Raw genomic sequence first — 12,280 nt, 5'->3', positions numbered from 1 at the left:
GGGGGGCGGACACCCGCCGAAACCGCCCCAGGAGCAGCTGCCCCCACTCAGCCGCCGCTCTTGCAGGACCTACGGCGGAAGGACCAACTCCCCCCCACCTGCCCTCTTAGGGCCCTTTACCGCAGCGGCCCTCTTTACGGGGGAGGGGCTCCAAAAACAGCTGTGCCCGCCCGGCCCTCAGCCCCATCCCGTCAGGGGGTGACAGCCACGGGCGGCTGCCTCCTGGCAGAGAGGGGCCTCCTCCCCAGAAGCCTAAAGACAAGAGCCTCGTTTGTGCGCGGAGGAGAAAGTCGAGTCAGCTCCTCCCCCAGCGGGGCAGGAGGAACACAGGGTGGGAAGGCTGGTGCCTGCCGCTCCCTGCAGAGGAGTGAAGCAGCTGGAGAAAGTTTCCTTCCAGGAGGTTGTGCGGAGGGGGATTGATGCTCATAGAGAGGCAGCAGTAGGTTTTGCTGCTGCCGCATTGTGTTTGCTGAGGCTCCTCCTGGGTGGCGGGGGCTCAGCAGCTTCCTATGAGGAAGACGCTGTCACTGTTCTCTACATTCAAGTGCTTCGGCGGACGGGGGTGTTGCGTGGACTCCTCCCTTACTAAATGCAACGTGAAGCTTGTACGGATCATGGTTTGCCAGAGGCTCTAGTTGTTACGTGCATCCGATAATCATCTCCAAAATGGATTTTACTCAGAACAGTTTATTTGGATACATAGAAGACCTTCAGGAACTTACCATTATAGAAAGGCCGGTGCGCAGGAGTTTAAAGGTATATACTTTAAAATCCAGAATGATGCTTTAAAATCCAGGGAGGAATTATTTCAGGCTTGCATTTATGCATTGCTAACTGTCCTGATGATGTTCTAGTGGAATCTTATTTTTAAAAATTCTTTTTAGTTGCGGTGAAATCAATATCCTTGAAATCTGTTTAGTAGAGCCTTAATGTTTCTAGAGATTTGTTAATCTGAAGTAGGAAAAATAGAGAAAACTTATTTGATGTTTAAAGTAACTTTCATATATTTTGGTAGGTATAGATATATTTGAAGTATATAAGAATAACTGTTAGAATCACTAACATATTTATGACTAAAGATGTATCTGACTGAATTTGAAGACTTATTTGTGAGGGTTAAATTCCTATTAACCATGTTATTATCACATGCGAGACAATTAAAGCAGGGAAATAGTAAAATCATATTTTGTATTTCACACTTGACAGACACCAGAAGAAATAGAAAGACTGACAGTTGATGAAGAACTGAATGATATTGAAAGGGCTGTATATCTACTCAGGTATGTCCTAAAATATTGTGAAATGTTGTTGCCCATGTGGACAACATCCAGTTTTTATTTTTGTCTGCTATTCCTGTTTCTTTGCATTTTTTGTCTATAAGATTTGTTGGTTTTATTCTTATTACTGTTTGGATTATTACAAATAGAGACTAGGTAAAATAGGAGTATTACCCTATTATTTTGTTAAAATTACATAAATTGGCATTGGATAGAATTCTCCTAGAGACTTACAATTGTTTCTTTGCTGAGTGAGTTCCTGATGTATCTCACCATTAATGAGCTGTATGTACTTCATCATTTTCTTCTCTGATTGGCTTTGCAACGTTCACTGAGCTGAGTGTTGGTTATTAAAGAGAGCAATTGGTGACTAACTTCATATTCACTCTGTAGCATGAGCCATGATTATACAGACATGGCTGTTTTAGTTTATTCCATGCTTCTGGGCAGTATAAAGAGGGAACTGTTTGAGAGATCAGTCTCACAGTCCGAAGAAAATACTGTGTAACAGATCATTTTAATATTTAACTATGCTCTTGTTTCTCATTTTACCCTCATCTTCTAGTTACCTAATGTGGCTAGTTACTATTGCTTGTTTTAAATTGTAATTGTTTAAAACTCAGATGTCTTTTGATTCTACTGCAGACGTCATCCTTGAGAGGATAAATGTTCTGAAGGATTTTGATGTGAATATACATTTTTATATAATAATCAGTAATTAGCAAGCCAGCTGCAAGCTTCCTCCTGATTTATTTATCGCTGTCTTTAGTGTTTTTGGAATCAATGCTTGTCTTCAATTTTTTCAGTGCCCCATTTTTTGTTGGTTTGGTCTGCTTGGCAGTATTGACAGGCCAACATTTTTTTCCATCTGCCGTACTTTTGGTTATACAGTTTAGCTATGGCTTATTTTTTAATTTTCAGTGTTCTAATTATTAAAGGTCTGATATTGCAGCATTAACTAATTATGTAATTTAGTCCCACTAAGGTTGGCAACTTTCTAATTGCTCTCTCTGTCAGGCTCTACCCTACTTACTCCATCCCCACTCTGTCCTTAGTTTGTTCTCCAGCATACTCACTTTCATGGGGTTGGGGCAAGAAGTTAGATGTTAGAGAGGGTTCAGGCTCTTGCTGAGCATGCAGCTCTGGAGTGGATAGTAATGAGGGGTTTAGGGTGTAGAAGGGGACTCTGGGTTGTGGCCCAGGAATTCAGAGTGCAGCACAGGTTTCAAGGGTGCAGCAGAAGCTCGCTGTGTGCAGGGCCTTGTGTGCAGGCTCTGGGAGGAAGTTTTGGTATGGGACAGGGTTCTGACCAGGGGCAGGTGTTGGGGGTGAAGCAAGGAGTTCAGGTTGCAGGCTCTGGCTGGGCAGTGCTACCTTATCCCAGTCAGTGGCACAGAGGGGCTAAGACAGGCTCCATTCCTGCCCTATCCTGTGTGATTCCTGAATTGGCTGACATGTGCTGCCCAAACCCTGCTCTGCAGCTCCCATTGGTGGTGGTTCCTGGCCATTGGGAGGTGTGGAGTTAGCACTCAGGATAGGAGTGGTACATATAGCTCTGATGGCGACTCTTGTGTCTGAGAGCCTGACGTGCTGGCCACTTCTGGGAGCCACCTGGAGCCAGGACAGGCGGGGAGCCTGGTTTAGTCCACTGCACTGCTGACAGAATTTTTAACAGTCTACTTAGTAGTGCTGACTGGAGCTGCCAGGATCCTTTTTGACAGGGTCTTACAGTTGGAAACCAGATACCTAGCACCTCTGTTAGTACTATTGACTCCAGCGGAACTGCAAGAGAATAGGGATCAGAGCTCTAGTTTCTAATTATACAGTTAGGCCATTATTTCATAATAATCAGTAGTTTCTTTTCTGACTGATAGCAAATTTATTTCTTTATTTCCTGATGAAAGATCATGTTTCAAACAATATGTCAGTACTGGAGCAATGTCTAGCTATAGGTTAAGAAAGAGTCTTGTCTTCATATTTTTCATTTTACTAGTTGCCTAGGATTCTTCCTGACTTTCTTTTCTCCTTTTCTGTGACCTGCATAGCTGTTCCAGGACCAGGGACATGCTTTTTTGTCTTGCACAAAGGTTGCATGTTTAAGTGTAGGCTTTTTGTTGTTAAAAATAAATTTAATCTGTACGCAATAAGCTTTTTATAAAATAGTTGCTCATTGTGATGAAACTGGGGCATATGTGTGGAAGCTTTTTTCTTTTGATAGCATGTGGGAAATTTCCCCTCATGCTGCATGGGCTGTAAGTTGGGGAGAAAAGGAGATAGAATGGCATCCAGCCTGTAGTAGATGTGTATCATACAACGATATATCTCTGTATCTCTGTATCATACAATGATATATTTTTGTTTACACTATTCTTATCTATTATATCATATTGCCCCCTCCCATCTATTCCTCTTTGCTTGTGATGTCACCTTCTCATTCAAATATCAATGCAAGTTGTCCCATGTTGGCCCTTGTACATAGGCAGTGGTAGCTATGAAAAAATAATCAGTTTAGTGATGGTTATATTGCATGCCAGATGGAAATAGTTGATGCTTAACTGTTTGTTTATAATAACTTAAGAAATTCCATATATTTATGTGCAAGTATATTTTATAGTGTGATTGTATCCCGCTTGCCTTTTCTTTCCTTTTGTCAACTTATATTGTTAGGGCTCTGATCCTGCAAACACACACATTTAACTTTAGTTTTTAATAAAGTGAGTAACCTTTAGTCCTTTCAAAATAGCAATCTGTACAACATCTAGCATGATAGGGTTTCAGTACTGTCTGAGGCATATAGATATTGCAGCAATATAAATATTTAATAATAATAAAAATACCTGAAAGTGAGAGTTGTGTCTGAATCCTCACATTGAAACATCCCTAAGCCCACTACTGTGGAAGGTCGACCTGCTCAGCATCAAACTTCCTTGGTTTTGTTTTGTGCATGCACAAAACGGCACTTGCCAAGGTCAACAAGTGGTGAGAATTAAAGGAGGTCGATGGGAGAAATGCTCCTGTTGAGCTTCTTCCATAAGGACAGCCATAGCAGTCGATCGCTGGTAAGTGGATTTTAGTTATGCAATTGGCACAGCGTATCAGCGGTCAACTGCTGTGTCTGGTATAGACGTAGCCTCATTGTGTTAAAACAAAACAATGGGTAGTTTGTATGTGTGACTTTTTCTTCCTATTTTTTCCTAGATGCTCATGTAATTTTTATTGTGCTTAGTTTCTCAGTTATTTTTTCTCAGATGCTTTGCTTCTGAATCACTAGTCTGCAGTTAGATGTTGTCACCTTTCTCGTGGAGGACAGTAGTAACATTTTAATTGTCTGAGAATTTTTGATGCATGTGTTACTTTATTTTCTGCTATTGAATTTTCCCCTATACTCTGTCTATGATGATTCTTCAGTCTTCAGCTTTCTTATCAGTCTTGTCAGTCTCTGTCTACTTTTCAGGTCTTGATCTACTCACTTTCTTTATATTTTATGCTGAACTGATGGGGCAACAAGTGGGTTCGATGCATAGAACTGATGGTGGACTGTAAGGGTCAGGATTTATTTTTGGGGTGAAATTAATTGCTAGGTAGGGAGCATGGGCAGTTGTGTGAGTAATCAGATACCCTCCCCATAATTTTTTCAGGGAACTTTTAAACACTGATTGTATGTGTACAGTACATAATACATTGGAACCGCAAACCGTGATTGGAACCTCTGGATTCCAACACACTGGAGCCCTAATCCTTGATTGGAACATCTAGACGCTATTGCAATTCAAATAATACTGATCTACTTTTGGCAATGTGTTGCTTACATGAGGATGTTGTTTTATTTTAATTACAGTTTGATCACTATCTGTGAACAGATGTTTGTTTGACTCAATAATACTGATGTTCTTTAATTTATTTTTCCTTTTTTTGAAACTTTTGTCTTGTTGTTGTTTCTAAAATTTTATGTATGTTAAACCTCTCTAGTATGGAACTTTCTCATCTGGCAACATCCACAATCCAGCATGATTTTAGTTATCAGAGGTCAGCTTATTATGGTTGTGGCCAAGTTTCCTGTGGTCCCATAAAGTTTGTTTGTTCTAATTTACCTCTAATTGTCTTCTAAGAGACCAGTAAGAAGTGGAAGTGTTGGTAATGCTGCTAGACAATATTGACACCCTGTGGAATGGCAAATTGTCTGGTTTGGCACTGGTCAGGTCAAGAGGGTGCTGGACTAGAGATGCTCAAGCTGCATAATTTTTTTAAGATAATTCCCCCACTGTATGTGACTTTTGAGAACAGTCAGAGTTTGAAAAATGAAATTCTGGTGTTAAGGAGATGATTTAGAATTTCAGATAATCATTGTTTGGGGAACTGGATTTGAGTAACTCATTTTAATTCTATTTTAGAGTAATCATTGAAGGAGAACATGGTCTAGTAGAATGATTACGTGTTCCCAAATCAGAAAATCATTAATTGTAATCATTTCTGACACTGATTCCCTTTGTGACTTTGGGCATGTCATTTAACTCCTCAGTTGAGGTTTGCACACCTGTAAAATATGGGAAATAAAACTTCTGTCTCACAGTGGTGTTGGCAGCTAAGTAACATCCTTAACTGTACTTTGAAAAATACTGTCATTTGTTCCTTTGGGACATAATGCCAGTATCAAATGATGATGATTTATTATTTGTATTCTTATAATAGTTGGAAGTCATAGATATGGACCAATATCTCCTGTGAGGTGCTGTGCAAAGAGAACAAAAAGACTGCCTTCTACTAAGAAGATTTCAATTTAAGAGTGACACAAGAGAAAATAGATAGATGTAGAATCATAAGATTGGAAGGGACCTCAAGAAATCATTAAGTCCAGTCCTCAGCACTCAGTATAGACCAAATGTTGTCTAGCTGATCCCTGACAGGTGTTTCTTCTAACATGTTCTTAAAATCTCCAATGATGGAGATTCCACAACCTTCCTAAGCCAGTTTTTCCCAAACTGTGTTCCATGGAACCCATGTGTTCTGCACAATGTGAATAGGTGTTCTGTGAAAAAATGTTGATGCTAGCAATATTTTTCCTTCTAAAATATTAAATACGAAATTATGTGTGTATCAAAAATACTAAGGTATTTAGATTTTAGGTATATTAATATTTATGACACATTCATACTATTATGGTTGTTGTTATGTGACTCATGCCGAAATTATCAGAGTTGATTTGGATTGCTTTGGCATGAGTTGTGTTCAGAGAAATCACATGATGCTGCATCTGACATGAGGATCCCGCTCTCCAGCATCACTCTTAATATTCAGTAGATTTGTGATCAAAAGTTGCAAAAACATTTCTCCCATTTTTATTTTCCAGTATTTTTCTGTAAAAATAATAAATTTATAAAAATACAAAATTGAAGAATATTTTTCCTTACCTAATTTGTTTTGCATTTCTTTTTTGTAAAAATGTTTTTTAAGCCTTAAGAAAGGACAGTCCTTTTTTGAACAATATTGTCCTTTCTATTTTTGTACAAAAGAGAGACATCAACCATCCTTCTTTAGGCTGTTATATTGATGTTTGTTTTGGGTTTGTACTTAATTTTTAATTTTTATACTTAGGACTGGGTAGCAACCCTATAATTATCAGGACATTAGTTGTTTGTTCAGGTGATTGTCTTTTGTTATTTTTTGTTCTTTGTAAAATAAGACATCTAGAAAACCTAACTTTTTAAAATCAAGGAGCCATGGCCAGTGAGCGTGAGCCATGGCTGGGGAGCTGCAGATGCTGCCAGGCAGTGAGCGCTGTGGCTGGGGAGCGGGAACCATGTCCCGGGAGCAACTGCTGTGGAATGGTAACCACTGCCATCAGGGAGCTACTGCCACAGAAGGGGCTCGGCTGTTGCAGCTGGGGAGCCAGGGAGTGGCAGCTATAATGGGCCACAGTTTTTTTTTAAAAAAAATCACTATATTTTAGTAAAGCTTAAAACACAGAAGATTATGTTAGACTTAGTAAAAACCTGTTACAGATATGAAAGAATGTGACTCTTAGAACTTTGGCATGTTTATGTAATAAGCAAAGTCACTTTGCAGAAACATTATTTTATCACAGTCATTTTAGATCAACTGGTGTATTTGCAAATTTTAGTGAACTTTTATAAATATTACCTTCTTACTAACTTCAAGTAATTGAAAATAATGAGATTTTAAAAATAGTCAGAATTGGAATTTTTGTTTTGCTGTCTGAGTTTTTTGGCTTTTCAGGCTCTTGTTTTAAAGTTTTCTCTGCAATTGAGAGGCCTATCACCATTTTGTTTTAAATAAGAGATGAAATTCTCATGTAAGTGTACAATTCCAGGAGCTAGAGCTATAAGTTAATTTCATTGCAACTCTTGCAATATTTCAGGTTATGAGAGCTGGTAAAATTGCTTCAAAACATAGGACTTTACATTTTGTGGCTAGGGTGCCTACACAGGAATTTGAAATATCCAGCTGTTGGATTCAGCTGTGTAGCAAACTATTCTATTATGTATATTAGTAAGATGCAAATATTAACATTACAAAGAAGACCTTCTTTGTCTTCCCTCTTTTACATTCATAGGTTTGCTTGTGATTATAGCATAAAAACTTTTTGTTATTTTGTAAATTGTATTTAAATTATATAAAAATTGCACTATTGATCAATTTAATTGTACTATTCTACAAGAAAACAACCTTTATAACATGATTTCATAGTGGTTTATCGGGTGGATTATGGCATGGGACAAATTGTTTTGGACAGACATAGTATGATCCTTGCATTTTTATCACTTACTATTTCAGCCATTTCACATGAGCTTTTTCTGAGATACTTTGTTTTTAGAGGAAGAGAGTAGTTATTAGGATTCCTGGATTTTATTCCTTGCTCTTTCACTATGTCTCTTTGACCTTGGGCAAATTCCAGACTTCTCTTTGCCTTAATTTAAACCATCTGCAAAATAAGGGTGATTGATCTGCTGTATGATGGAGTTGGAAGGTTTTCTTCACATAATTAAAATGCTTTCACACCTTTGATTAATGATGTTTTATAAGTGCAAAGAATCCATTGTTATCGTGTTGTTCAGGCTTTTGATGCCCAGCACAGAGAACGTTAATGTTCATTTCCTGAATTCTGTTCCTTCACTGACTACTACTTCATTGTTTTTCATTTCTCTGTCACCTGAGTGCTTACCCTGCTAGTGTATTTCTTTAAGCTGATGCTGTTTGAAGCAGTACCTACAAAACGCTAATTATAAGACATGGTTGAGAATCCTTCCTGACAAGTCTCATGGGTGTAATATCACAATTAAATAGATATTCTATAAATACAAGGAAGTCTCTTCAGTGCATGCATGGAATTCTGGTGATCTTTATGCACCAAAGTAAGATTGGGCCACTAAGCATAGTATATCACTTCTAAGTTAAATTCTGCCTTAGGAAGTCTGCTACCAATCATGCCAAGTCAGATCCCAAATACTGTACAAGCGTTCTGCATTACAGAGAGTCCTGATGTGCTGTCTCAGTGGCTGTCTTACTTTCTTTTTTTAGTGATATTTTTTTCTGTACTAGACAGATGTTCCTGTTAGCATGCTCAATATGTGGGCCAGATCTTCAGGTGCATTAAACTGGCATAACTCCAGTGAAATCAGTGAAATTGGACCGATCTGAGGATCTGGTCTATTGAACTTAATCATCATGCATTCAAAGGAAAGATACAATCATATTAAAGATGTCAGGATAATTTTAGTGTATGTGGGTGGGACTACTGTCTTTAGTTTATTTATTCTTTCTACTGCAAAATGTCACCCTCCTTTTGCAATAATCAGACTGTTAGGAATAATTTAAAAGAATGGTATGAGGAAAGTAAAAGGTTGTTTAATATCAGTGTAGTGGACATGTGGATAACAATTACGACCAAATGCCTGAGATCAGAATTGTATAAACTTGGTTGGTGCTAGAAGGATTCTTGCATTGTGTTTAGCACTATTGTGAATGGGCGTAAAAGCAGAAAAGTTATAGAGATTTTAATTGATATATTTTAGCAGAAGTTCCTCAAGGGAGAGATGGGAAGTTACATTATATTTGCTTTTTCCACTGAATTTCTGTTTGTGATGTTCATTGCATTACTTAATTTATGGCCTGACCCCGCATCCAGTGAAGTCAAAGGAAAGACTCCTGTTTAACTTCAGTGGGTTTTATATCAGGTTGTTGCATCATCTGATTTCCAGAGTGAATAGGTATGAGGCACATCTCACTTTCTTTTTGCATCCACCATGTATCAGCTGCTGCAGGACATGGAAGTAATTGTAAATGATTCACACTTTGCTGACGGAAAGATATCTTTGATCTTGGTGTGCTTCTGACAAATGAGGGAAGATAATTACAATTAGCTGTTTGTTACAGTGTATCTGCTGTTTCTCACTACTTGAACCTGATCTGGGTAACTAAAATTATTTGTACTGAGTAACAGAGGATGCGAAAGTTTTATTACTTACATTCTACCTAGGAGATACTTTATAGAAGATACAAATTCACAATTTTTCAAAAAATATGATCCCCTTTTTGGTCTTGGGTCACTAAGCCCAGTAGAGAGACAATACATTGTGCCTGTAATCCTCAGGAACTGCTCTGGGCTCAAATCCTTTTGAAATCAAATCCAGCTCTCTAGTTTGGTTTCATTCTACCACCTTGATGGCCAGAGTTTAAAAAAAAAAACCAAAACACAAAAAACAGCCTTTCCAATGGCAAGTTTCTGTTTTCAATATGCACGTTTTTGCTCTGACAATTTTGGAATTAGTTTGAGAACAGTGTTCCCTCTAATATTTATTTTCTCCTGTGTGGGGATGGGGAAGGCTCAGCATTTTAAATCTCTGAATACAGTCTCTCCTTCTTCCATTCCGTTCCCCTCCTTACTTTAGCTTCTTAATTTCGTCAATCTCTTCATTCACTTATTGACCAGCTGCCTCTTTTCACATCTTCCAGTCACAATATATATTGTCACTGCCTCTTTACCACTCACTCTCTTTTCCACTTTTTCTTTCCCTTTCTTCCACTCCTCTGCAGCAGTGAAAACAGGACGTTCAAATCATGTGCCCACTACATTTGGATATGATATGCCTGATGTTGTTGGGCACTGCCTCAGTTGCCATGATCTATTCTGGATTTTTAAAGTTAGAGATTATTTTAGACTGTAAAGTGTAAGAACATCTTTCAAAACACACTCTTGCTTTTAAGTCCCAAAAGGACATTGACACTAGCAGGTTCTTGCTACTGCCTTTGAGGTTACTGTCATCTGGTTTGGAGCTATCTTCTACAGGCATTGGATTGCTAATCAAACCAGTGAAGTTGTTGAAGAGACAAGTAACAGTGGAAATCAATTGGTCTAGTTTGTATAAAGTAGGGTTGCCAGCTGTCTAATCCCTAATTATGTGGTTCCTCTTGCCCTACTCCACTTCTGGCTGGAGGTGCTTGGTTCTTCTAGGTGCTGGAAGGACTTCAAAGGTGGTGGGAGTAAACAGCCTCATAGGATTGCAATGCCAGTCAGATTTGCTGACAGGGCAGGAAGCCAAATTTGAGTGTCACTACGACCTAGCACGCATGTCCTTTTAAATACATTCAAATTTATGATTCTGAAAGTCTTTATAAAATACAGGTTTTTTAAAAGTGTTACCACACAGTAATTAATGTTTAAAGCTAAAGAAGTTGACGGCTTGTGGAAGAATGAGGTTACTGTCGGACATTTGCTTTGGCAGAGGAGCAAAATGGTCACTAGCCTGATTTAGAGTTCCTTTTGGCAATTCGTCAATAAGAAAACAAAGGAATGAAGTCCAATTGAGTAAACTGATCTTGGTAAACATGGTTACTATGAATACGTAGGTACAGTATCATACAGTTAATTATTTTTAATCACATTAAACTCCATTGAGTTGTTCATATTTAGTAACACAAGTTAAATTCAGCCAGTCACTGAAAGTTACTTTACTTTTTTTTTTTTCAATAGTTTTACTGAGATTCATGGGAAACAATCCAGAGGCACATTTAGTGGAAGAAGTAGATAAGAAGGAAAGGAAAATGAGATATTCTAATGCAAAAGGGTTGCAAATTCAAATATAAAAATGCAAACATGGCAATCATAATCAGGACATCTGTGTTTCTTGTAATAAATCTCAACTATATTTTATAGTTTCCGATTTTTTTGTTGTTGTCCCTTATTTACAACACCATCTGAGGAAACTTAAAAATATGAGTTCAGATTCTTTTGTCCAGTTGTCATGTGCTTGTCACGGGACAAAGAAGATTAGAGGACAAGGTGGAGGTCACCATTTTAGTAATATAAGAATCCTGGGACTGTCTGGAGGACAGGTGGGAATAGTAATGTGTGTTCTTCAGATTGTGATCAGGTAGTTCCAAGTTAATAGGGCTACTTGCATGAACAAAGTTAAGCCTGTGTAAGTATATGTAGGAATTGGCCCTTGGCTCCTAGAGTAATTTAAAGCAGTCTTAAGGCTATTGTATGTTGCAGCATTTCCCAAAGTGTGGTCCGTGGCTCAGTAACAGTCCTTGGGGGGGGGGGGTGGGAAATTACCAGTCCTTAGAAAATATAAAAATTATCACTATCTACTATTATTATTGTGAATAAATAATAAGCAGTGAAAATTTTCCATTTTTCAGGATTTTTTTACATGCATTTGTTTTTTTGGACCCCAGAAAAAGGTACTGAAAAAAACCGGATGGAGGGACAATGATTTTTAAATCATTGCAAATGTATAAGGTTTGGGAAAACTTGCTCTATTGCATTTACCTATTTATGGCCCTAAAGGACTGTTCTGGAAGCTATGGATCTCTGCAGTGACAACAAGATTCTTGCTCTCCCCTTTTTTCTTATGTGCACCCTCCTAATGCTAGGGAAACTGTATCTCCAGAAGCTTATAAATATGATATGCAAACATGATGTCACTTAAATTTAATACCAGTTTTATTTAAAAACAGAGTTTCTTTTATTTCTGCATTTGAAG

At 38.2% G+C, this 12,280-nt stretch overlaps 1 protein-coding gene across 1 annotated transcript in view; it reads left to right on the top strand.

Moving 5' to 3' along the window:
- The first annotated feature begins 274 nt into the window (after positions 1–274).
- The window catches only part of LOC142014613 (serine/threonine-protein phosphatase 4 regulatory subunit 4-like), a 30,909-nt gene continuing 18,903 nt past the window's right edge, over positions 275–12,280 (top strand). The window contains exons 1-2 of the mRNA XM_074997475.1: positions 275–756; positions 1,207–1,280. Coding sequence (XP_074853576.1) covers positions 667–756; positions 1,207–1,280 — 164 coding nt within the window. The 5' untranslated portion in view covers positions 275–666. The remainder of the gene's footprint in view (positions 757–1,206; positions 1,281–12,280) is intronic.

Source organism: Carettochelys insculpta, chromosome 6 (assembly GCF_033958435.1).
Source record: "Carettochelys insculpta isolate YL-2023 chromosome 6, ASM3395843v1, whole genome shotgun sequence".
NCBI lineage: Eukaryota > Metazoa > Chordata > Testudines > Carettochelyidae > Carettochelys > Carettochelys insculpta.
The sequence above is the reverse complement of the archived record's forward strand: the minus strand, read 5'-3'. Positions and strand labels throughout refer to the sequence as shown.